The 25503-nt window shown below is 42.1% G+C and overlaps 1 protein-coding gene across 1 annotated transcript in view; it reads right to left on the bottom strand.

Moving 5' to 3' along the window:
• The window catches only part of SYNE2 (spectrin repeat containing nuclear envelope protein 2), a 159082-nt gene that overhangs the window by 63034 nt on the left and 70545 nt on the right, over positions 1-25503 (bottom strand). The window contains exons 57-77 of the mRNA XM_071426258.1: positions 25136-25318; positions 24484-24621; positions 23254-23439; positions 22174-22296; positions 20735-20917; positions 16968-17093; positions 14466-14660; positions 13851-13925; positions 12746-12865; positions 11861-11968; positions 9996-10208; positions 8113-8280; positions 7027-7146; positions 5987-6099; positions 5251-5392; positions 4202-4333; positions 3521-3673; positions 3059-3268; positions 1523-1624; positions 390-509; positions 27-227 (exon numbers count right to left, since the gene is read on the bottom strand). Coding sequence (XP_071282359.1) covers positions 27-227; positions 390-509; positions 1523-1624; positions 3059-3268; positions 3521-3673; positions 4202-4333; positions 5251-5392; positions 5987-6099; positions 7027-7146; positions 8113-8280; positions 9996-10208; positions 11861-11968; positions 12746-12865; positions 13851-13925; positions 14466-14660; positions 16968-17093; positions 20735-20917; positions 22174-22296; positions 23254-23439; positions 24484-24621; positions 25136-25318 — 3111 coding nt within the window. The remainder of the gene's footprint in view (positions 1-26; positions 228-389; positions 510-1522; positions 1625-3058; positions 3269-3520; positions 3674-4201; positions 4334-5250; positions 5393-5986; positions 6100-7026; positions 7147-8112; positions 8281-9995; positions 10209-11860; positions 11969-12745; positions 12866-13850; positions 13926-14465; positions 14661-16967; positions 17094-20734; positions 20918-22173; positions 22297-23253; positions 23440-24483; positions 24622-25135; positions 25319-25503) is intronic.

The following is a 25503-nucleotide window of genomic DNA, read 5'->3' as shown; positions in this document are numbered from 1 at the left end:
GCAGTGCTGTGAACAACACCTCATACCTTGTGATTTTTCAGGTGAGACTGCAGAGCTGCTCTGCTCTTTGTTAGGTGCTTTGGATCTTGTGCCATCTTCTCTCTTCCAATAGCTACCAGCTCTGCAAACCCATGAAGCAAGTCCTCATACTGGCTTTCACTGATGGCAGGGGAGTTCAGCTCCACATACTTTGCTTTCAGAATCCCCCACATGTCATCCAGAACATCCTAAAAATGCAAACACTGTGCAGTGATCCATGAAGGAGAGAAATGAATCACACAAACTCACAGAATACAAAATAACCATCAGCCTTTTGATGTTGCAAATGCATTGCTCAGAAGAGTCAAACCTTGCTGAGTAAGTGGAAACTGTACTGTGCTCTTACTTACCTCTAATTTATAAGCTTCCTGGATTAAGGTGATAGGTAACTGCAATCTTTCTCCATGGCCTCTCAATTTTGCTACTTGGTTTTCAAAGTTTTGCAGCTCCACAGCACAGTCATCAATTTTCTGGGTGAAGGACAAAATTAACTGTTAGGAAGAGTTCCATTCCAATAAACTTTCCATTATCACTGGTGGCTGGATCTCTCCTGTGCTAGCACTTCAGAAAATCCAATGAGTTTATAAACTAAATGGACAAACCATGGCATAACTTACTGTGTTCACACAGCACAGCCAGGGAAATCAGGTCAGGTGTCTCAGGACAACATTCAACATGCCTTTCCATTTACTAAATCAAGAGCAGCCATTAAAAGGAATCATGGACTCAGAAAACAGGTTTTTCTTATGAATCAGAAACACTCAGGGATTGAGACAGGATCCCTCTGAAGGAAGGAAAGCTATGTACTTCTGGCATTCCTATACCTAACAGAATATAGCCAGTCCTTGCTAGGGAATTTAGCAGGGAACACAGCTCCCAGTCTGGCAGAAAATTATGCCTCTAAGCAAGGTTATGAGCCTGTACAAAGAAAGCTTCAGAATACCTTCCCTGCTTTGGTAATAAGTAGGTAAATGGCCAATGACCATTCTGAGGAGGACATGCAGTCTGTTAATTTTTAATTTTCTGCTAATTCCAATAAAGATCAAAGGAAATAGCTTAACTGGTCAAAATCCATATGATAAAGTGCTCATAAATGCTGCAGGAGAAGATGGAAATACCAGAGTGCTATTCCCACAAAGAAAAGGTAGATAGGCAATAAGAAAAGGTATAACATGTGTAGCTCTTTTTCTTCCCTGCCATAGCATGGTGGGTATTTGCTCTGGGAGGTTGAGGAGAGACTGGTTCCTCCACTCCAACCACTAAAATGTCTGGAATTAGGTCTGAGTATGGACTGGGGTGTAGTTAAAAAAAAAAAAAAAAGGGGGTGGTGGTGAATATGGCAAATACTGAACTCTCTCCTTTTCCAATTTTAAAAACCCAAGTTAGACTCAAACTTTAGAAATTATGAAACTTCACAAATTGCAGAAGGCTGGAAATAAGAGCTAATGCTGTAAAACCTCTCATTTCCTTCAAATAAAATTACCTGGAGCTGTTCAGAAACAGTATGTCCACGTAGTTCATTCAAGCATTGTTGCAGAGCAGCTTTTTTCTCAGTTAACTGATCATAGAGGAGCCTGGTTTGATTCTGCAAAAGAAACAAACATCAGAAATATATCACATTAACAGGAGCATAGTAATGAGCAGACAAAATTACACAGCAAACAAAATTATTACCTCTTTAAACAAACACTTTTTTTTTTTTCCTCTTAAACAAACAAACAAAAAAACTCCACCAAAATAAAGCATATGCATTATGGGCTTAAAGCAGAAATTGGACAGGGGAAATTCTGAGTCTGTGTAGTATGTAAGAAGCAGATTACTCTGTCACAATGATCCTCTGTGACTGTAAAAATCTGGGAAACTGGTAAGAGAATCAAATTATTCTCTTCTGAAAATGGGAAAATGAGCCCATTACTGGGGACTGATGGAGCTTTATGGATTCTGCATAAATAAACATTGCAAGACCAGTTCTGTGGCTGTTTGGAGACAACATCCCAGTGTTCCTCAAAAGGACTGCTTTATTATTCAGCAGTAAAGGGCCAGGATGACTTGCAGATGATGAGCACACTCGAGTTTTGCTGGACACTGCATGTTGTATTTCAAAGAGCAGACTCTTCCTTCCTTAGTTCAGACTAAAGACCTGATCTGAATATTTTCCAGCAATAGTTTTAGATTTAGCACATCAGAAGAATCTAAAGAAAAGCTTCTCACTATCTGCTTTTCCAACAAAGAACAAAAGAAGGAAAATGTGTGCAACTATAGCTTCTGCTTCTGTGGCACAAAATCTAAAGGAACAGTAAATGCAGTGGGGTCAAATCAACCTCCAACACATTGACAAAAATAGCCCAGTGTCAAACATGGCACCACAAAGGAGGAAGCCTGCTTCTCCTGAGGACACAGCAGCTGAAAGAACATATGAAACCCCCCTTGGCCTCATCCCTACACACAGAAACTGCTTTAGCCTGCAGCTCAGCCTGCATGGCATCCCAGATTACTTCCATACTTTCTGCATGCAAATTTTCTACTGTGATCCAGGCCTCTGTGGTCATCAGCATTGCAAACAGCACTGCAACCAGCAAAATTAATCTGCTTCTTGAGAGGCCAAGACAAGTGTTTTAAGTAGTGGAGAGAGAAGAGAGAGAGAGAAGAGAGAGAGAGAAGAGAGAGAGAGAAGAGAGAGAGAGAGAGAGAGAGAGAGAGAGAAAGAGAGAGAGAAAGAGAGAGAGAGAAAGAGAGAGAAAGAGAGAGAAAGAGAGAGAGAGAGAAAAGAGAGAGAGAAAAGAGAGAGAAAAGAGAGAGAAAAGAGAGGTGAGAGAGAAAGAAAGAGAGAGAAAAGAGAGAAAGAAAGAAAGAAAGAGAGAAAAGAGAAAGAAAAGAGAGAAAAAAGAGAGAAAAGAGAGAGAAAGAAAAGAGAAAAGAGAAACCCCATTAGAGGTTGCTCATCTGTAACCCAAATGCATTAACACTGTCAAGCCTAAGAGATGCTGTGAAACAAGATGTGCATTTGGCAGTGGAGTACCAGGTAATTGCTATTATGATCCAGCCCAGCTTTCATGGAGCTGCTCCTTGAAGCAGTGGCAGCTTGAGTTTGCTCCAGCCGTGCCTGCAGGTTGTTAAAGCACTCGCAGAACACATCTGTGCTCCCACCAGCGCAGCTGATGGACTTCAGGAGATCATCCTTTTTATCACTCAGATCAGCATGAAGTTTTTGCAGCTCCACAGACAGAGTCTAAAGGGTTGACAGAAAAGCAAAATAAATGAAAATGGTCTGTGCAAGGACTCCTGCCTGTAAGAGGAAGCAGGACTTGAGTTGATAATTATTAAAAACAACAGGCCCAAATCTGTGCAATACAAAATTCTTTGGCAGCATTATTCCTGAATAAAGCCAGCAGAATGGAGAGGAAATACCAGGCCATATATATTCTCCTGTAACAGAAATCCACTGGGGGTTCTCCTTCCCTGAAGGATTTGGGGCAGTTACCTCATAGAGAGCCTGCTGCACAGCTGCCTCTTCAGTGGAGAGCACGGAGGTGTTCAGCATCTCCTCCATGTTGTTCAAACACCGGCTGATTGCCAGAAGCAGCTCAAACAACTTTCTGTCCAAATTGGAAGAGACTTCCTCTGCCACATTATCCTGGGTAAATGCAAGACAGTTTTCAGTACTTTTACCCAAGGCATGGCTAAGATTCATTCACTCAAGGTTAGATGTTTGCTCAGCTAACACTAAAATGGAATTAATGAAATACTGAGGGATAGACTCGGATACATGCATGTAACATTCAGAGCTGTCAAGGCCAAAGCTGAGACAATGACCCTTTATGTATTGGACAGTGGCTGTGCTCTTACAGGTCCCTAATCTCAGGCATGAGCACAAGAAGTTTGTCTTGTCAGCTCCCATCCGGCTTTATCCAGTTTGAGGATTTTTACTCACACTAGCAAACTTTTGGACTCAGGCAGAAGTATCATAGTGGAAAATTTGGAATGTTTCCTTTCAAAATCCTCAACCTATTTCTACATTACAGCCCATACACAACACAACAGCTCACTACAGTGAATGCCATTTGCAGTAATAGGATTACTGGCTGTTTCCCAGTGTCCAAGCAGTGTCCTGTGTCTAGAATCCCTGGGGTTTTTTGCAATGCTTAGGACATGCCATTTTTACCTGTGCATGCACCACATTTGCTTCCTGGCTCAGGTCTCCCAGCTGGACAGTGTAAGTTTTCAGCTCTTCCACAGTTGGGGTTCCTGCACCTGAGAATGTGCCTCGAGGCAGCACGTTCATCTTTGTTGTGATCTAACATTTGGAAAAAGAACATTGCAATCAGAACAGCTCAAATGAAGACAGGCTATGGGCAACACAAGAACACTGCTGTCAAAAAGCATTAAAAGATTCAAGGCACTGATATAAAGCACCTGGATAGCAGGGTTCCCTTTTCACTGGCATAAGCTGGACAGGCCATGCCTTGATGGGAGCTTGACTGAAAAATGAGTCTCTGATTCCCAGCTTTATGGGCTACAGCTGAAGTTTGGGTTACAACAACCCTACTGCCCACTGCAGGGTAAGTCTTCCCTGAGGCAAAGCTGACATTTATCCTTTTACATGTCTGATATTCTTCCATGTATTGCAGCAATTTCAGAGGACAGAAAATCTAATAATTCTAATTTAGTATGAACAAAACTGTTAATAACAGGAGTTATAGTTTTATCCAAGCAGTAAAAGTCTGCAGTCTTTTCAGAACATACACACAACTCAAACTCTAGATCTCTACATCTCTTTAATGTGTGAGAATGAGAGAACACAACAGTGAATGGCAAAACAGAATTTAAGCCAGAGATTTGCTTTGACCAAAATGTTCTCACTTGTGGGAACTGAGATTTCACCCACATCCACGGGAACCAGCTGTGAGCTTGCTGGATAACTGCCTCAATGCTCTTGGAAGGAGTAAGCAGATAACATCTACTCTGAAAATTAACCACAGAGATTCACCTAAGTGCTCCCACACTGTGCTCAGCAGTCACTACTTCAGAGACATCATTTACCTCAAAGTAAAATTAAAAGACAATTATGAAAACACAGTGCAGTAACAATCTCCTCTGGAGAACCCTTGCACAGATTTCAGTTATCTGATGGAGAGCCATGCTACTATGAGACAGAAAGATACACTAATTGCTATCTACACTATCAGAGTGTTTTATGGAACTTAAACAAACCTGAGGTTCCACAAGCTGGCAGAGAGGAGATTTCATCTTTGATGAGAGTTCCTGTTGTAAATATTGCCATTTATTACCCATTTGATCCTTTGGAGCTGAGGTGGCATCAGCCTGCTTGCTCTTTGAGTCAGATTCTCCATTGCTGTGTTGAGAAAACATTGTTAGAATGACAATTACTGAAGCAGAGTAAAACTAGGTTTCTTGTATAAGATTAGTTTCTCTTGCTCATGCCTCAAAAGCAAAGTGAAGTGCATGTATGAGTATTAATCAAAGCTTTGATAAACTTGGACTTTCCCCTCTGCATGAAATATGCCAGAGGCTGCTGGCAGCCTCCACCTCTGAGTACAGTCCTGTAGGAAGTGCTGGTTCTGTGCTGGAAGGTGCCTGATCCCGGTGTCCCCTTTTTCAAAGCTGCTGCCTTTACACTGGCTGGGTGTGCCTGTGCATCTGTGAGCCATGGCTGTGAACAGAGGGACCCCACCTGCCTACAGATGGGCCTGATTTAGCTCATGGCAGGTGTCAGTCATGTCTGCTAGCAAGATTCTGAACTCTGGAGTCAGCTCAGAGGCTGTCACATAAATGAGCCTCCATTTCTCTGGTCTATTGAAGCCCCAAGCTTCTGCCATTTTTCTTCTAGAGGCACACAGAACCAAGGAACAGAACCAGGGGTGCCACTTCAGCAAGTTTAGGCAGTTTTACATCACTGAATCTGGTAACTGCTTGTGTTATTCTGTACCTGGCTTCTGATTTTGGAGTCACGCTGTCCTCAAGCTGTGGCTGCATTTTTTCCACACACGACTCAATAAAGTCAATAAGGCTTTTCTGCTCAGCTGCTTTTAATTTCAGGTCCTGTGCACAGAGAATAGCATGAACAGTTATGTGAACTGTAATAATCTGAAGGGATGATTGTGCTTTTTCAATCACATTTTATGTGAAATCATTTAGCAAAGGAAAAAAAGACTACATCTGTCAGAATAAAATGCAGTTTATGTATGAACATGAATCTACAGAACAAACCATTTTCTGCAAACATGCATTTTTATGAAATATATTTCTACCTGAACTAAAGTTTTAAAAGCAAAACCCAACCAGAAACAAATTACATATAGAAATTTAAACACCACTGACTGCAATCCTTACATAAAGAAGCAGGCAAGGGAAAATGGGGATTTGCTCAAATATGAGTTTGAGTTCCATTAGTTAAAAGGAGAGTGTTGAGTGAAAAGTGAGCAATTTTAGCAGCTCAAGCTGGACCACTTTCTCCAGCTCTTTTCCAATAGCATGAAAAAGGCAAAAGTTAATTTACAGTTAGCAAAATAGAAGTAATTTGCAGAGCAAATTACAGAACATTACAAGATTCTTACATTGTGTTAACAACAACCTTCGGAGTCATAGTGAGTTAGCCCATGGGAATATGTTCACAAAACTTTAGTTTTAAACTTACCTTCAAAAACAGTATCAGTGTATAGATTCAGATTTCATGATACATCAGTGTTTTAAAGCTAGGACTCTTGCCTTGTTTCACAGTGATTCAGATGGCATCACCCACCCCTCCAATCTCCTAGCTTTATATTACTAAAACTTTTGAACAAGGGATTTTAGGGGTGAGGCCTTTCTCCATCCTGACAAACTCCCCACATCCTGGAGGAGATGGGCAGCTGAAAGCAGCACTTGACAGAGTTGATCCCACAGGGAAAACTGCAGCAGGTGTAGGAGCAGCTGTCCCCCAGCCCACAGGGGACATGGAGCAGCCTGACCTGGAAGGGAATTCACTACCTGGGGCTGCTGGAGCCCATTGTGCCAAGGCTGTTGGGCAAGGGGCAGCTGGCATGTGCTGAAACCATCAGAGTGCAGGATCTCCAGGGGCTCTGGGTCCATCCTCTCCCTGCTGGGAACCTGTAAAGAGACACCCATTGTGAGAAGGCTTCTGGACTTGACAAGAGAGCAGAACCCCACAGGTGCAGCCTGGGGAAAGGACAAAAGCTGCTTTGGACTTATCACACACAGAATCAGCAGCCATGAAACACAACTGCTGCTTTTGCAAAGATTTTTGTCCAGTTGAATTTACTGAAAGTTTTAACATCCTAACCATTCTAACCTTCTGCCAAGGTCCTCTCATGTGTCCCCCAACAGTTACTTGGCTTTCTTTGCTTTTCCTGCTAGTAGATTAGGCGATACTAACACTCCCTTCTTTTTGTTTGACCAAAATACAGTCATGTGCAATTTATTCTTATAAATCTGGTCACACACTTGGATTCTCAATCTGTCTGTGCTCACAGAAGTATTTCAACACAAGCCTTCACCAGTGCTAATTCACAACAGAGGGACTGTGGCTGCTCTTAAGCAAACACATCAGGTGGGCTTCTCTGATCCCTCACACAACAGAGGGAATGAGCTCTGAAGCCAGGAGTTATCATCTCACCCACTGGGAAACTCAGCAAAGACTGTGCAGCTGTGGTGCAGGAGAGCTGACAGAATCACTGCATTTAAACATTCTGCAAAGAGAAAATTACTAAAAGGTCTCTCTGCTTTGACACTGTCACAGATAAACATCATGGACTTTTTGAGGCATTTAAAACCGAACCAAACCCTAAGTCCTTTTCCTGTGCTCTTAGCAGAATGCTGACCTCTGTCACTGAGCACTTAGAGCAGAAAAGATGGTGTTCAGAGACTCATTAATAATCCACTACCTGTTGTAAACTACAAGTAATTATGCAGCACTGTAAAGTAGAATAATAGCAACTCTGACATTTCACCCTTCCTTGCTTCACATGGTGAGCTCTAACTGTTCTTCTGTAACCACAGACCAATAAAGCACCAGGACTCTCAACTCTTGCCCTGCACAACATTCACATGCTTTACCTGCTCTTCACTGTGCTTGTCTTGAAGCATCATCTGGACATTTTCCAAATTGCGCTTCACCTCCTTCAGCTTCAAGGAAAGAGCCTCTGTCTTTTGTTGGTAGTCTGCACTATCTCCACAATCTTCCAGTAAAGAAAGGACCTTTTGTTCAATCTCTGATAACCTCACCTAGAAGGGACAGCAGATAATTACTCATTCTCAGAAGTGTAACACTGCTTTTCTGACAACATTCTGAAGTCAATGCTCACACCTCCCCTCTCTGAACAGAAGAGAAATATGCAGGGAAAAGATAAATAGCTGCAATCCCCCTAGATTTTCTCCAATGTAGTCTTTTTATCATTTTATACAGAGTTAGTTTTAAAACTGTTTCAAACAAGCCTCCTGCAGATGCTCTATCTTAACTCAGGTATCAAGTAATAAAAGAGGAGAGCAGAAATGACAGACTCCATTTAATGCAACCAAGAAGACAACACACCTCAGTAGGGGAGAAAGGCACTGCACACACAGCTCACATCACTCTGGGAGGAATGATGCTGAACTACCAGCACATAGGAATGTTTCCATGTGACAGCCAGGCCATTGTAAACTGTTGGGATCTGATTTTTGATCCAAGCTGCTGTGAATCAAAGTGCATCCCTGCATACTTTAAACTCACATTCTTAGGGTGAGCATGGAGAAAGGTACCATGACTCAACTGCAAAGTAATCAACTGCAATAAATTAATTGCATTACATAGTACACCCTTATCTAGAGACTGTTTCTCTTCCCTTCTGTGTGTATTTTTCTGTGTAGATCTTGACTAGAAAACCTTTTTCCCCTGCCCAAGCTCATGTCCTCATATTGAGCCAGATTGTTTGAAGCTGACAGGAATTCAGCCTGCTTGTTTTCACCAGCTGGAGCTGCCCTGGTGAAGCCTATGCTGACAGGAACCCTGAATGGGATCCAGACACAGCCAGCTGCTTAGGAGCACTCAGGATCCTAATTCCCACAGAGTTCAGCACCTGAGCACTTGGCTGAATCACAGCCTAAACCCAGAGGCACTCCAATTAAAAACAACCACCCAAAACAACAACAAAACAGCTGGTGATGTCTCCCAGTAATTTAAAATGGGGACATTTTGGTATTGTGAGTGGAATTTGTTGCTCTAGGTAGGCTCAGTGCCTGAAGCAAACTGGCACACACCAGACTGGCACCACAGGGAGCCTCAGCCCTGTTTTAATCTGCACATGCTGCATGCCAGGGCTCCCTCCGACCCAGCCCCTCGTGCCAGTCCTGTTTTCCTCCTCCCATTTTCACCAACAGGTACCACCCACTCCTTTTGTTCTGGTGCCATGAGGGCAAGAGGATGCCCTAGGTGCACAGCAGTAGGTACAAATATCACCACTGCTCACTGAGGGAAGGGGGAAAGCCACTATTTTTCTGTGCTGGTAGTTTATGGAAAAAACTGAAGAAGGAGAAGTTAGCAGTGTGGAAGGTTTCTTAGACCAGTCTTTTAAATCATTCTGACAAGCAGAAAGTGAAAATGTCAAAAGAAAAAAAATACTCTTTTGTTTCTAGCTGATTTATTATGATCAGGACCAATGAAATATTCCCTTTTAATAGAGGATTCAAACTGTACTCAGACATGGTTTTGGAAATAATCCAAATAAAACTAAAGCTTTACATAGACTCCAGAATTCTACCTTAATCCCCTGGATGCATACAGATCCCAACTCTAAAACCAGATATTTTAACCAAACCCTGGCAAAGCTGAAGCCAAGCAGTCACCTGCTCTGTGCAGAGGGTGAGGGAGCTGCTGAAGCAGGAGAGAGGAACAGGCACAGTGTCCTTCCTGCAGACACAGCCCGGGGAAGGGGATGGCAGCAGCAGTGTCACCTCCTTACCTGGCAATCAGCAAGCTGTGGCTCCACCATCTGCTGCCTTTGGGGGGTCTGAGGGGCTGAGCCCAGGGACATTTTAGTTTTGGCTAGCCATTGTTCCAGCTCTGCCACCTGGGCCTGGCACAGCAGGAGGATGGATTCTGGCGCAGGCCTCCCTCCATCCAGCGCTGTCTGCGAGCCCAGGGCGGCGTGGGGCACTGGAGGCGGCTGCTGGCTCTGGAGGAAAGCACATCAAAGCAGCCTGGTGAGCCACCTGGTTTTGTAATCTCCCTCCCCTCCCCTTAGCACTGAGAGATGATTAACTTCCACGCTCACAGAGTGTGGAAACAACAAACCCCAAAACAGCTCCGTCGCCGCGTTCCCAGCCTTGCGGGGGGGGGGAACCACAAACCAAGAAGGAAAGGAGGGAAACTCAGCAGGCAGGTGATCCAAGATCTGGTGTAACAGGTTTCCAGGCAGCAATTTGCATCTGCAGGGATCTACCTGAGCACAGCAGCTATACCTGAGCACACAGGGAGTGATGACTCACCATTAACCTGTTCTCCCCTGAGGAGAGATGTTTTTCTGTGGGAGTTACACGCAAAAGCAATGCAGTTGGAAGCTGCAAAACAAGCTCTTGGACAATGCTTACAAGCTACTTGTGTGTGTTCAGGTCCAACAATTAAATATGCTTTACTTGGGCTCTAGATCATACAATTAAAAAGTGGACATCTTGTATATATATATACAAGATGTATATACATACATATATATATACATAAGGACATCTTGTGCAATTCTTCTTAAACACACACACTCCTTGAAGAAGCAATATTGCATTGCACATGTCAATAACAAGAGTCCAAAGTACTTGGAGATAAAGAGCAGTGACTTGGAAGGCTGCACAGGTCTGTATATGCCTCCACATATGCAAATATTGGTAATCAGTAAGTAAATGAAGCAACACTACAAGAAGAGAATGCTCCCCTGGCTCCAGAGCACACATTCAGGCAACTGAGATGGCCAGTGCTAGTGCACAAGCTTCATATTAAAATGAGATTTGGCAGGGAAAAAAAGAGAGCCAAAATGCATTGTTCCAACTATCAGTGTCATCACAGAAGGACAGAACAGTTTGCCTAGGCAGGAGCCTTTAATGGTCACCTAGTTCCAACCCCCCTGGCACAGGATATTGGAAAAAAAAAATCTTCACTGAAAGGGTTGTCAGGCACTGGAACAGCCTGCCCAGGGAAGTGGTGGAACCAGCATCCCTGAAGTGTTCAAAAATGTGTGACTTAAAGAGATATGGTTTAGTGCTGAGCATGGTGGTGCTGGGTGAATGGTTGGACTCTGTGATCCTGGAAGTCTCTTCCAACTTTAACAGCTCCAGGACTCTGTAATCCCAAAAGCTGAAGCTGCTCTGCCACCAGCTGCTGCTCCTGGCCTTCCTGGAGCACTCATGTCTGCAGACACTCTTTTGTATTTAACCTGCTGCCCACTCTTCTCTGAGCCTTTGCATGTCTTCCACAAAGCAGCAACACATGTCAAGCTCCTCAATTACTCCTGTAACTGCATTTAAAAATTCCATGGCTGATGTATGTTTACATCACTCAAACTCCTCCATTCATGCCTGTATGAATGACAGCAGCTTCCTTGCTGAAAATGCTCCATTTTCCATTTTTTTCACTAGAAAATTGCACTTTCAAGGGGCAGTTGAAAATTTATCACCCAGAGCACCAACAGGAAGAGGCCCACAAAGGGTTGCAGGTATCCCACCATATCATACTGCAGCAAACTCCAGCAGCAAAACCACAATGGACCAGGGCTTCTGCCCACTAGGTAGGTCACACTACTCACTCAGGGGGTCACCTTGGTCAGGCCTGCAAACTCACCACAGCCAGACTGCCATCGCCTGTGCCAGGACCTTCAGGGCCCTCCAAAGTTTGCAGAGATGTTTCTTCATCATGTTTACTGTGTGATTCAGTTAAAACATCCTCATCCTGGAGAGAGAGAGGCAATAGGGGAAATATTTCTTATCTTGCATACAGATGTGCAGTAGTGGAGATGTGGCACTTTGGGACATGGTTTAGTGGTGGACCTGGCAGTGCTTGATTTATGGTTGGATTTGATCTTAAAGGTCGTTTCCAACCTAAATGACTTTCTGATTCTATGTTCCACTGCCTTGTTGTGCTAGAGAAGTCTGGAAGAGCAGCAACCCCTGAACCTACTGTGGTCCTGGCCCAAGAATATTCACAGAGAGCAGTTTTGTTATGCCTGAAGCACTGATGTACAGAAACAAACAACTGCAGTTGTCACAACATTACTGAGGCACCATGAAGAGCAGAACAAAATGGCACCAAAACTGCACCTGGTTGGGTGTTCCAGACACTGATTTCCTCATGTACAAAGTGAACTTCTTCCACAAATCATCCCTCACATTTTTAGAGCCTTTTCAGGAATCAGTGAAACAAGTTGCTGCTACTAAATGTGCATTTCTGCCCTTGGGGGTTTTGTGAAGCTCAAAGGAATTGGAATCATTGAATCATTTAGATTGGAACAAATGCTTAATGTCACTGAGTCCAACCAGCATGTACAACAGAAAAAGAGATTCTAAATGGCAAGATTTAGTGTTAGATGGAAGATATGAATTTGGCCACCTTGTTCTGCGTTCCTACACTTCTCTTGCAGTGCAGGCTTCAGCAATACTTAGGACTTGTGCAGATCTTTTCCACAAAGATGAGTTCCCACCTCCACAGAGAGAAACCTGAGTGCATTACCTGAACAATGCCATCTGACAAGGTACCAGAAGACCAAGAGGTTGCACTGTCTTCCTTGAGCTTTTCATCATCTCCTTCTGAAGGCCAAAGTCTTGCATCTTTCTCTGTGGCTGTACTTCCCTTTGAAAGCAGTAACAGCTCAGCTTTAGCTTCTGACCAGGAAGCTCAGATATTCCTCCAGGCAATGTAAAGCACTGCAAACTTCTCATAACACTTTATTTCTGCCTTGTTTATCTATCCATATTTGTGTTTCCCAAATCCCACCTCTCTTCTTGCTCTATAGCTCTACTGCAAGATATGGGGCAGCTGGATGACACTGATAATGTTCTCTAGAGACTGCAGAATATTCTCATGTTTTACAATATTAAAAAGAAAAAAGCTAGAAAAAAAACCCCAAACAAACCAACAACCAGCAAACCAACAAGACACTATCAATCCTTCTCCTGTCCTGTCCATTAAGAAGTCCTACATGTAAAGAAAATTGCACCAGTGAAGGTGTAGAGTGAGAAACCCTGAAACTGAAGTGCTTGGATCAATAGTGAGGCACAAGCTCTCCAGGCTGTTCAGACTTCTTTGCTCTGTCTTGCCATGGAGTTTTTTTCCCAAAAGCAATTAACTTTGCCCCTCTGCAGTTCACCTGGGCATTCAGACCCCTCAGATTCAGAGCAACCAGTAGGGCAGTGTCTCCCAATGTACCAGAAATCTCTTCTATCCAAACTTCTCTCCCAATAATCCAATCTCACTCTTTTTTTTCTTATGTTCAAACATATGAATAAATTCTTTTGTTTATGTTTTGGCATTTCAGAGGCTAATTCTTTCTGAAATCCACCTCCACATGGAAACACTGGTATTTAAGGCCAAATTTTGCCTTTAACACTTCCACAAAGGGGGCATTAGCAAATAGGCAATCCCACCAAAAGCAGGATCACACCTAACAGAACAAGGTGATGTGTAATACTGCCACTGGCATATTGGTCCACTGGCTTGAGTGCAATTCCTTTGTATCCTGGAAGGATATTTTAATCTTCTACCTTGCATACACAACTATAAAAATATATATATATATATATATAAAAAAAATATATATATAATACACTGGACTCACCTTGCTGTGTAAAGAACAGTCTTCTGATTCTTCATCTAAGGAAGGCAGAAGAGATATCACTCCTCTTTTTTTCAACTACAAAAACACACACACAGAGACAACCCAATTAATCATGACAAGAACAGCAAAAGCCTCTTCACTTCTGCCTGTAAACCAAAACAAATTTACCACTTGAGATCCACTTTTGGAGAAGCACTGAACATCTGGCAACCTACATTAAAGTGACTGAAAGCTGCAGGTTCTAAGCACCTCTGAAAATTGGGATTTGATGCTGTCAGGTTTCAATAGCACAGCTACAAAAGGGACAAATCTCATTTTGCCCCATGAAAATAATTTATTGAAAATCCCAGAACAACTGGTTATCAACAAACTACACATGGGGCATTTTGCTGTTGATTGATGCAAACTTCATGTTGAAAGTGGAAAATGCTAAGAAATAACCAGAGGCTGACCTCTCCTACCTTCTCCTCACACTCAGTCCTTCTGAACACAAAGGGGAGGAGAGACAATATTGATTCACAGGGGCAGGGGTGCTCCTCTCTCACATGCCACTCCTCCAGGAGCAGGAAGGGTTATTTACCTCCCCTCTTGGCCCTCAGGTGAGTGTTCACTTACCTGCTGAGGAGAAACATCAGTCCCAATCAGGTCATTCTGGGCCAATATAGAGGTTGGAGGTTCATCTGCTGCTTCAGGCACTTCTTGCTGTAGGCACTGGTGAAGCTCAGACATGGAATTCTTCATCCTGGTAAGGAAATCTTCCTTTCTTTGGCACAGCTTTATGATTTCTTCTTTTACAGCTTCCATTTCTCCCTAAGGAGCAACAACATCTGTAAGCATCCATTTTTCTCATTTAACCAAACAGCAATGTTACAGATGACACCAGGGATGTATCTTACTGGTACTGGGGCTATTTCCCCCTTTTCCTTTTTCTGGGCTTTGGGACAGTTCCCCATTGTCACTGCAGGAGATGTCCAGGTACATGCAAACCAACAGCAACAGATCCAGCTCAGGACAGCCCTTGCCACTTGTGATGCACAAGTTGGCAGTGTGGAAGGAAATGTAGCAGGCTGGAACAAATTCTAACTAGGTCCTGAATATCCATGAGAGCAGCAGCTTCCTCCAGGACCAAGGGAATGCAGAAGGGTTACATTGCTCTGTGTGTCACACAGTGATGGTACTTCCAAGCAGCTTCCCTGGCAGCCTGAACACTTGGGAAAGCCCTGAGGAGGGCAAAGCCAGCAAATGAGGGTAGCTCAGGGCTCAGTCTTTGCTGAAGATGGCCCAAAGGAAAGAAACCATTTGGTGGGTGTTGGGGATGTGGCTAGGGCCAAAATGATGCCATGTCTTTGAATGTGATACTGGGAGAAATAAGTGGACCCCAATAAAGCTTAAGGAAAATATTTAACGTTCTGCAGAGACTAAACAGTAATCCTAGTAACTGCACTAACAGAGGGGGAAATAAATCTGTCTTGGTCTCCTTCCTGGCCATGACTACTCCTCCAGCCAGTGTTCTGCTCTTAGAGTTTTCTCCAGGGCTTTCCTCACCACCCAGCCTCCAGGTGAACCAAGAAATCCCAGCAAATAACAGAGTAAGACAGGACATGGAATGAATTGCCCTACTCTCTCCATTACTGAAAGTGCTAAAGCTCTTTGAAGCATTGCTACTTGCTCAGAAGAGTGAAACCTGGCTAAATATCCCTCTGCACACTGGGCTTAGTTGATCACAGCAAGCTTTGATGCCAGGCTTGAAGTGAGAACAGCACTGGCTCCACAGCATGCTCTGTCATTAGTGATGTGATGCAGGTATTAATCTGTGCCAGATGAAAGCAGTGAGACTGCTGCTCCTGTCTCCACTACAGCTTCTCTTAATAGCTCTGGGGTGGCAGCATGACAGGAAAGGTGGAGGGAAGAGCTCCAGCAAATTTTCAAAAGACATGGGAACTCTGCTCTGATAATCCTTTCTTCCTTTTGTACACTCAAAACCACAAGATAAAATCATCCAAAGGTAAAGGAAAGAAAATGTCACTGAAATGAAGTAACAGGCATCCATTAAAATTTGGCATGATTTATGAATGTCCACCAGGAACAGTATATCTATTTATTTCACTGCAGGAGACTTGCCAACATAGATTTGCCAGCTACTCTTTTGCAAACTTAATTAGCCATAACCTCCTCAGAAACCAACTCATTCTTAAAATCACTTCTTTTTCTGAAATCCTCCACTAAGATGGGCAATTCCACTGCCCACTTCTATTAATGCAATGATGTATCTGCCAAGTTTTTTGCTAAAACAAGAACTATTAAACATAAAATCCTACAGTCAGAGACAAAAACAAGGAAGAATCAGGAAATGAGTCATGCTGAGCACTACATCAAGCCTCCAACACCCAACCAGCTGACAGCAGAGCAGCTATGTACTTAGGAGCCTACTGAGTAATTATAGTTATTAGGCAAGTACAATCTAAGTGTATTAACTTTACTGTGACTGACTGGAAAAAACTGAGCATTTCAGAGGCACTTTATAAATAGTTATTACATTTAATTAGTAATTTCCTGACTTCTGCAGAGCTATCCTTAAAACACATCTTATATTTGCATTAAAAACATCAATTCATTCATTACAGAAAGCAGCTGACTGTAGAGAGAAAAGCAACACAATCACCAGTGATGAGAACACAGTGGGGCAGTGAGGACAAAAAAAAGGAGTCTAATGAATCAAACCCCAACCAGAATCCCCAAAAGTAGCATTGCATGACCAGTCATCAGAAAGGGACTTGGTTCTCTTCTTAGGCACTATCCCAAGCTGCCACCTCAGGAAAATTAGCAGGATGCTGAGCACAGGTAAGCTCTCAGTGCTGCATATTGTTTCATCAAAACAGAACCCAGTTCTTCTTCCAAGGTGATATAGCACAAATGACACACCAAAATCAATAAGGAGTATACTATGAAAGATATACCAAATTTGCAAAATAATATTAATTGTAATTAATTGCATGGTCACACTATGGCATTCAATTGCCAGCTGGTGGAGAAGGGAAGCACACCACTATTTCTCAGCGCTCTGCATCATCATGATTAGTGTCAGGCAGGATGAAGAATAAAAAGAATGAAACCTACCTCTGGACAGAGAGTTTTCTGAGCCTCTGGTTGATCTTCATGTGATATTTCACCCAAATTGTTCTTAAGGAGTTGTTTCAACTTTTCAATTTCTTGCTCACATTCTTCTGTTTTCTTTACAGTTTCCTGTGAAATAGCAATCTCCATAAATAATTTTGAAATAAGGACTACATAAACAAACAAGTCAGTAAGGAAACAAAGTTGAATTGAAGAGTACTGAAGCCTCTTTTGTACCTGCAGTTCTGTGTACTAGAATCTGTTTCGCTCTGCTAACTTTGCACAACCCCATCCCTCACTAAGTTTATTATTCACTTGCTAAAGACAAACAAGCTGCTCTACCCACAAGGTGAAGTATGGTGGAATATTCTGCCTAGGAGCTCCAGAGCAGAACTATGAATTTGGCTAGGGAATGGAAATGGAGCAGATCTCACCACATCCATTGCAACTTAGAAAAGGTTGTCAAAAAGAGAGAAATTGAAGGGTTTCATATCAAGTAGAAAGCCTGACTGGTTTTTACTGGTGCTCAAGTCTTTACTGCCAGCTAGTTCTGCAAAACCAAAAATGAAAGTGCTCAAAATGAACTGTGCTGTACACCAGGCAAACACTGCAGCTCAGAGGATATCCCAACCACACTGCCTGACTATTTGAATACTTCCAATAAAAATGATAAGCATTCCCAGCATGTGAACTTCTTCTGCTTACATGGCTTATAGGAAAACATATGGTATGTAATAAACAGCCAAATTCACTTTTAGTCATTTGACAGTGACAGCAAAATCTCATTGCCCCCCAGGCTTTGCTGTCCATGCATTTTAGTGGGCAATCTCCCCACACACTCATATTTGTCAGCCACAGCCTGTCATGTCTCAGGTCATTAGGAAATTGTCACATCTACAAGTCAGAATATCTTGTGAAAACACTGAATATGCACAGCACTTGGTAGCTCTGTGTTTCTGGACCCAGAGGGGCCTGCAAAAAGTAATAAAGAAACAATGAAGTCAACAGGCCTGATCCTCCTGTGCTGCCAGCAGCACCTGAATGACCCAACAGGTCAAAGACTTCACTGCAAAGTGTTCACAGAGCAAAGAGTCTCTCCTGCTATCAACAGCAACAGTGCCATTTCTTCAGTCACTTCCTCATAGCAGCACTCCCTCTGAAAAAAATGCAGGCTAATAAGGTTCTAAATAACCATTATTATTTTACAGGTGTTAAAAGTGAGAAGAAACTATTTTCCTCACTTAAAAGAAAAGAAAACCAATTTGAAGGGGAAGATATTTGTGGCCTATAATCTTAGTGCCACTGGCAAAGAATCAGAGAGGAAAGAAAAAGGAATAGGTCTTCTGCTCAGCTTTAATGAGAAAGTAAAAGAAGAGCTCCTAAAGGGAAGATGCTCTTACTCACTCCTTCAATTTGATATGAATAGGACTGTTTAATAATAAATTGAATCCTACCTCAAATTTCCTAGACTAACTAAAGAGTCTGAATATTTTGTATAGAGACTGCAATGTCTTCTGTCATGGACCAATATATGAATATAGTCACTTACCTGAAGATAATTAATTAGTTTCTGCCTTCTACTCAGGGAAAAGAAAATTTTATTCTATCCTTTATCCAATATAACAAATTATGCCATATATGTGAGGCTGGATTTCTTCCTACAAGTTCTGCCTTTCTTTTGAGTTATTTCCTGGCTAACAGTTGCTCTTTGCTTTTCATATCGTGCTAACTCCAGAAGACCTACCCATGGAAAAGGCCCACCTACCCACAGAGTATTTGTTTTGGAAGAGCTTAGTGAAAATGAGACCAGTAAATCATCAGATATGCAAATAATACCACTTTCTTGCACTGAGAACCAGTAGAAGCAGATGTGGCTTCCAGATCTTCTTCCTGATGACGTTATTTAGGTGTGGAACTTAACAGGCCATAATAAAAAACCAGAGGGCAACATTCAACAGAGAACTAAGTCACTTAAACTCCTGCCCCAGAGCATTTTCAGTATCTATGACAGGCTTTGTTTCTGACTTACTGTTTCAGGTGTTACAACGCAACTTAATTATACAAAAGTTACTGGTGCAATATTCCATTGCCTCATCTATAGCAAAATATGGGCAAACTCATCCAAAGACTAATCCCCAGGGGGGGAAAAAATGCATATATTTGTACAGGAAGCTTAGCTCCCATTTGCTTTCCTCTCTAGCAGGATTCTCACCACCTTTTTAATGCAGCACTCAAAATGCCATGGTTTAATGTCTTTATCCTTTGTTACACCTTAGCTGGTGCTGCATTTGTATTGTAGTACTGCTGCTTTCAACCCATTCAATGGCACTGGAAAAATCTCTTTTGCACAGTTTGATACACTAGCTGCCAAGAATTGCAATTTTTCCAATCTGTTTTCTCACAAAGAAATTTCACTCAGCTACAGATTGTTGGGTGTCTACAAGATAAAGGCAAATGCTGAGCAAAAAAAGGTCACAGCTTTACAAAACGGAGAAAAATCTAAAATTTGACCTAATATTACACAAAAACCAGTTACAAGTGTCATTACAACAATTGATAAATGGAAAGCACCCTGTTTCTGATGCTTTTAAAGTGTTTTGAAAATTCTCCATTATTTGATCTGGTAACTGTGAAAAAGGTACATTTTACCACATCCATTTTTTGGACCTAAGAAATTGTATGGACTAAAAAAGAAAAAAAAAGACTGAAGGGATTATACAGATCTAATATAGTCACTGCTTTTTTCTGACTCCAAGCATGCACTACTCATGTGGCATGTTTGAGTTTTTCTCTTTGTGTTTTGCTCTTAATTTCTCAAAGTGAAAATCAAAAATGGACATTCTTGTTTTAGCTGCCACTTGTCTGCCTGGCCTCTGAAATGCCCAGATAGATGTTTTAAAGCATTGTGCTTTACCCTTATAGCTCAGGAAAACCAAATCAGCAAAGATAATGTAACATTTTCCTAGGTGCTGTCAGCATCCTGCCCAGAAATGGATGGGTCACATGAGAACTTTGATTTCTTGCTGCCGTGGGAACCTGTGCTACAGAACCCCAGACTTCCTCCAGCCTGGGCACTGGAGCACGACCAGCTCCTGAATTAAAACTTCCCTGAGCTGGTACAACCACATAGCTCAGGGAAGTGCTGCACAGAAACTCCCTCAGGTTTGGGGCTGTTCCATAACTCTCCCTGGCCCTGAGTTAACCCTCCCTGCCCCACCAGCATTGCCTTCTCCTGCTGCTGTTTCCCTTCTGTGTCCAAAGCTGGCCTGGCCAGCAGCAGCTCCAAGACCCCAACACAAGCTGGCCTGCCTCAAAACAGGGAATTAACCACAACACAGCTGTAGGGTATGGCCAATTTCCTGGCTCACTGATTTGGATTAGTAGAAGACTTTCTGACGTTAGCAATTGCTGTCTAATGGCTGTCAACCAGAATTTCCATGGTCCAGGAGGGTTTCAGGAGTTGGTGAGTGCCTGCATCTAACACTGGACTTCAATCACCAGTGCAACACCTGAGCCTTCCTTCCTTCCACTGTATGTTGTCAGCTGTGACTGAATTGGAAATCTGAAATGTATGTCAAGACTATTCAGTGTGCTTTGTTGCAGGATCAAATTAATTAAGAAAAAAGAACAAAAAAAAATCCCCAAACCATTACATAGAAGACACAGTAGGTGTAACTATATGGCTGCAAAAGCAGGAGCATTTAAAGATCAAAATTACTTTAAAAAAAGGTGGTACAGGTGACCATAGGAAAAAAAAAAAAATCAATTACCTCCAGCAGCTCATTCTGTTCCTTAGTAATTTTTTCTAATTTCTTCAGTTCTCTCAAGAGTTGTCTTGCTCTTTGAAAGACTGAGAAAGATTGCATTTTCAGCCCTGGCAGCTGAAGAGCATCTTCATAGGACTGTATATGAACAATAGTTTTCTGCATGGGACCAACATGCTCAAGTATAACCTGTCAGGGTAGAACAGAGATGATGGATGTGATATTGAGTTAGAAAATTCAACACCACAAATTTATACTACACTAATGATGAACAAAAGCTCTCTTTAGTGAGTTTCCCATTTAAGAAGGAAGAAAATTTAATCCCCATATGGGGCATTCATTTAAGAGCTGGACTCTATGATCCTTGTGAGTCCCTCACAACTCAGAATATTCTGTGATTCTGTGATGCTTGTTCTTGGAACAAATAAATGAAAATCCACATTGAGGATGTCTCAAGCAAGATGAAGATATAAGTTATATTTACAATTCTGTTTTTTTCTGTATATATAAAGTTTGCACAGTGACAAAAAAGGCTCACATTCAGATCAGTTTCTATTTACTAAGCAGCTAATTTCAAAGCAGAACATCACTGGGAGTGAAGACAGTTAAAGTGGTGCAAATTCTTTGATGTCACTCTAGGCAAATTCTGGTTTTTGTCTTTTGTTCAGCCAACCAGTCAGCAGGGAACTCCAGAAGAAAAAAATAATATAAATACAAACCACCTATAGGCCTTTTAATCACTAACATTGTTGTTAAACTCCCTCTCAAGAAGATTTTGTTTTAAAACGCCCCAACGGAAACAGAGATTCTTATTCTCTCATCCATAAGCAGACTGTATCAGGAATTTTTTGTACTACCCAGGCTTTGATTTACACTAAGGAAGTAGTAGGTGAACATCATTTTCCAGAAGAAATATTACTTTAGTTTTTCCATGTAATGTAGTTATTACAAAATTGTTCTCTGGGTAACCAAGCTGCTCAGCTTTGCTCTGAGAGTTACACTGCTATGAGAGGTATGATGACATTTTTATTTCTCACCTGAACTGAACACATGCTTTTTGTGTTTTAGGCAGATACCACTGTGGACTGGCGTGAATTAAAAGAATCATCTGATAAATTTTGCCTCCATTTTTGGAAAAACAAAACCTAATTTTCTAACTTCAAATTTCTATTTGGTGCCAAGTGGAGCAGTGTGCAGCAAGTGTCTCTTGAAAATCAAGCCCTAAACTTCCCAAAAAATGGAGATCCTCAATTGTGGCAGCTATACCTGACGTGCTTCAGTTACACACTCGAGTTCCCTGTGCACATACTCTCAATAGTGCTTTAATTTCAAGTGTTTTGTGTTCAAACCATGACTGTGCTTCTTGAAAAGGTCTCTCAAAAATCTCACCTCAGGGTTTACATTGATCAGGAAAAAAAAAAGCCTAGATAGGAGTTCTCACAGACCTGTCCATGTTTAAGTTGGTCTTTAGGAGAAAATTCTAACAGATCTTCTGATGACAGGATTGTCTTCATTTCTGCAACATCCTTCTCAAACACCTTCACATGAGATTCAATGGCATCCAGCTCCTAGATTTTGGGAACAAAGAGTATTTGTAGATAGCCCAAACACCAAAGCCACTTGCATTTCTGTCTTTCACTGAAATTTAAAAAGAAATACTGAAAAATGAGTGCAGCATATGCAGGTTATGTTAATGGATGCTATCGATCAAAAGGCTCGTTGTTATAAATTACTTTTAGCCATAACTTCTAAAGGAATTAAGAAATATCCTTATAAATTTACATTAGAAATTACCAGTGGTGAGAAGACATTTTTCCAGTGGTGATAGTTATCAGGATAGGAAAGTGCTATTATTACACTGGTGCAGCTTCCAGTAGGAAGAGACTTAGGTCAGATGGAAAAGGAACCCACAGGCAGCTGCTGGTGAAGTCTCACAGAGACAGTCACAGAGTAGATTAGGCTGGAAGGGACCTTGAAAGGTCTCTGCTATCCAACAAACCAGGGCACTTGGGGTCTGATCCTGTTGAGATTTGGTATCTCTTGAGGTGGGAATATTAACCCTGCCTGGAGCCCCTGATCTAGTGTTTGACCCATTTCACTGCCAAAAAAAAATAAAATCCTTCCTAGTACATAGATGTAATTTCCTTTGTTACACCTGAGGTCTGTTACTGCTCATCTTTTTGCTGAACACCCCAACAAGAGCCTGGCCCAATCCTGTCATCTCCCATCATGTAGCAGCAAACAGCAGCAATATCAACCTCTCACCCCAAGCTTCTCTGGGCTGAACCAACCCAGGCTCCCATCCCAGCCTTTCCTCCTACCTCCTGTGCTAATCCTGAACTTTACAGCTTAATTAGTTACCAAATGCCTTCTGATGGTTTGTTTACAAAAAATTAATTTCCTTGCTTGGCACACCTCTAACAACCAGCACTACACCCTGTTTTCCATATATAAATATATAATCTGCATTTCCTAACATATGATGAAGCTCTGATAAAAGGCACTTATGAGTCACCCAGACTTACATCAGCCACATGCAGGATTTGTGGAAGAATCTCTGCAATCTCATGCTGTAAAGCTGCTACTTGAACATCTATTTCATTCAGCTGTTGCATTACACTGTCAGTTTCAAAGACTGGTGACAGCTCCTCCAGCTCCATGCAGATACCATGCAGAAGATTTTGCTTTTGCTCTGAGTCTTCCAAAGCCATCTGGAGACAAAACAGGAGTTAAGTTTGATACATCACTGCTGAACAGTGGTTATAGAGGAAAGGATTAGAAGGAACAAAATGCTGTAGGAAGTATCAGGCCAGTTGTGTGTGATGTGAAGTCTCTTTCCCTGCAATGAACTGGATGAACTGCAGTGAACATTGCCATGAAGAACAGTGAGGGCTGCAAGAAATGATCCATTTATCTGGGTGGTGTGTGAAGGAAAGGACTGAATGCATGTTTCCACTCTAATGCAAGCCCAGGGTGCATTTCCAAACCCACTGGGTTTCACAGCCCAGGACAAACAAAACATTCATTTCACAAGCACAGCAGACAATAAGCTTTTGCCACAAAAAACATTCATGGCTTTTGGAAATCACATTCTCCCCATTGTGGCTGCATGCTTTTGTAATATATCAGCCCAGAATGGGCAGCTACTTCCTGTCAAGAATTCTTACTAGTCTTACTACAAAAATCTATGTTTAGAACACCAACTTTCTCACTTGGTCTAAGCCAAGGAGTGGATGCACAGAAAATTCGAATTTTAAGTACAAAATTGCCAGAATTGGTTTTGGCACTGACCCTGATCTTCCCTGTAATACTACAAACATTTGACTTTTGAAATTATCAACCAGAATTACCTTGAAGAAACAGTGAGCACAGCCTTCCAAACCACAACTCACTTCAAAGTTACCCTCTAACACACAGACATAATAAACCAGCACTCTGCCTTTTTGGCTCACATACAATATAGAAAGAATCCTATATAAGCAGGCAGTAAAAACTGACCCTAGCCACTCAGCAGGGTTACAGAAGACAATCACACATTTCTGGAAATTGTACAACAGCTCAGCACTTGCACAAGATAGGTGTGTCCAGCACAAAAAAACATCTGTATTTCATGAGTCTCAACTATAACTATTTCTCATTTAAAGGATTTACTGAAAATGGTAAATTACTTATGCCATTAACAATTAAGAATGGAAAACTGCATCTGTACAGAGCAACAAGTGCTAAAAGGAGCATTTATCTGCACCAGCTCTAACCTGGAGCTCATCAGTATGCTTGTGTAAGCTTTTTGCAGAGTTGTGCTGAGCATCAGCTCTTAGCAAACTGTTGGTGCTTTCTATCCAATCTTTCACATTCTTCAAGTGCTCCTCATATTCCTCCATCTTGTTGGTGGCCTAGGAAATGACAGAATTTTACAGAAAGTCACATGTCAATTGCTTCGTTGTATAAGATAAATGCATCTATGAAGAAGATTAAAAGAAAATAGGATGCATTTGCATCATGGTCAGTGAAATTAGCATGGTGAAATAAAAACCATTTTTCTGAAACAGTTTCATGATTTCAGGTTATCCCCTCTCACCAAAGTAATTTTGGTGCTCGCATGTTCACATTTTATGGGGGCATTGTCATAATTTATATGGCAATTGCACTTTAATAGACCCATTAGCAGAGTGAGAGAACCACCTCAACACCCACCCAGGGGCAAGAATCCCCCATACAAACCCCTCAGCCATGGCTTGAGCCAGTCCTTTGGGCTAGCCACTCCAGAAACCTCAGCTCCAATCAGCTGTGCCACAGCAGGCTAATGACTCTACTCATTTGACAGCCTCTGATGATGCTTCATGCAAAGCCCTCAGCCTGTTTTTTGGTAGGACTGGATTTTTAAAAAGCTGCTCCCTTTGCAGGTACCTTGTTGAGAATGGCAGTTCTGCGCTCAGCACGCTGGGACACCTGCTGGTACTGCTGCAGGGGGGCCACCAGGATGTCCATCAGCTCCTGGGCATGGCAGGAATTCTGCTCCACCATGTCCTGCACTTCTGCATCCAGCTCATTGAGCTTGTAATGCCACAGGTCCAGCATATCCCAGATTTGCTGCACGTGGAGAGAAGGGAAAGGAAACAGAATGTCAGGCTCAAAGATAACAGCAGCATTATTTGTTCTTCATGTGGGACATGAGTTGCAAAGGTTTCAGAACTGAAATGATGAAAAGAGAACACTTTGCATCACTTTGAATCACTGGTGTGATTCACAGTTGAAAAAAGCATGGATTTTCCTGT

Source organism: Agelaius tricolor, unplaced genomic scaffold (assembly GCF_023055355.1).
Source record: "Agelaius tricolor isolate 1412-34295 unplaced genomic scaffold, bAgeTri1.0.p SCAF_5, whole genome shotgun sequence".
NCBI classification, from domain to species: domain Eukaryota; kingdom Metazoa; phylum Chordata; class Aves; order Passeriformes; family Icteridae; genus Agelaius; species Agelaius tricolor.
The sequence above is the reverse complement of the archived record's forward strand: the minus strand, read 5'-3'. Positions and strand labels throughout refer to the sequence as shown.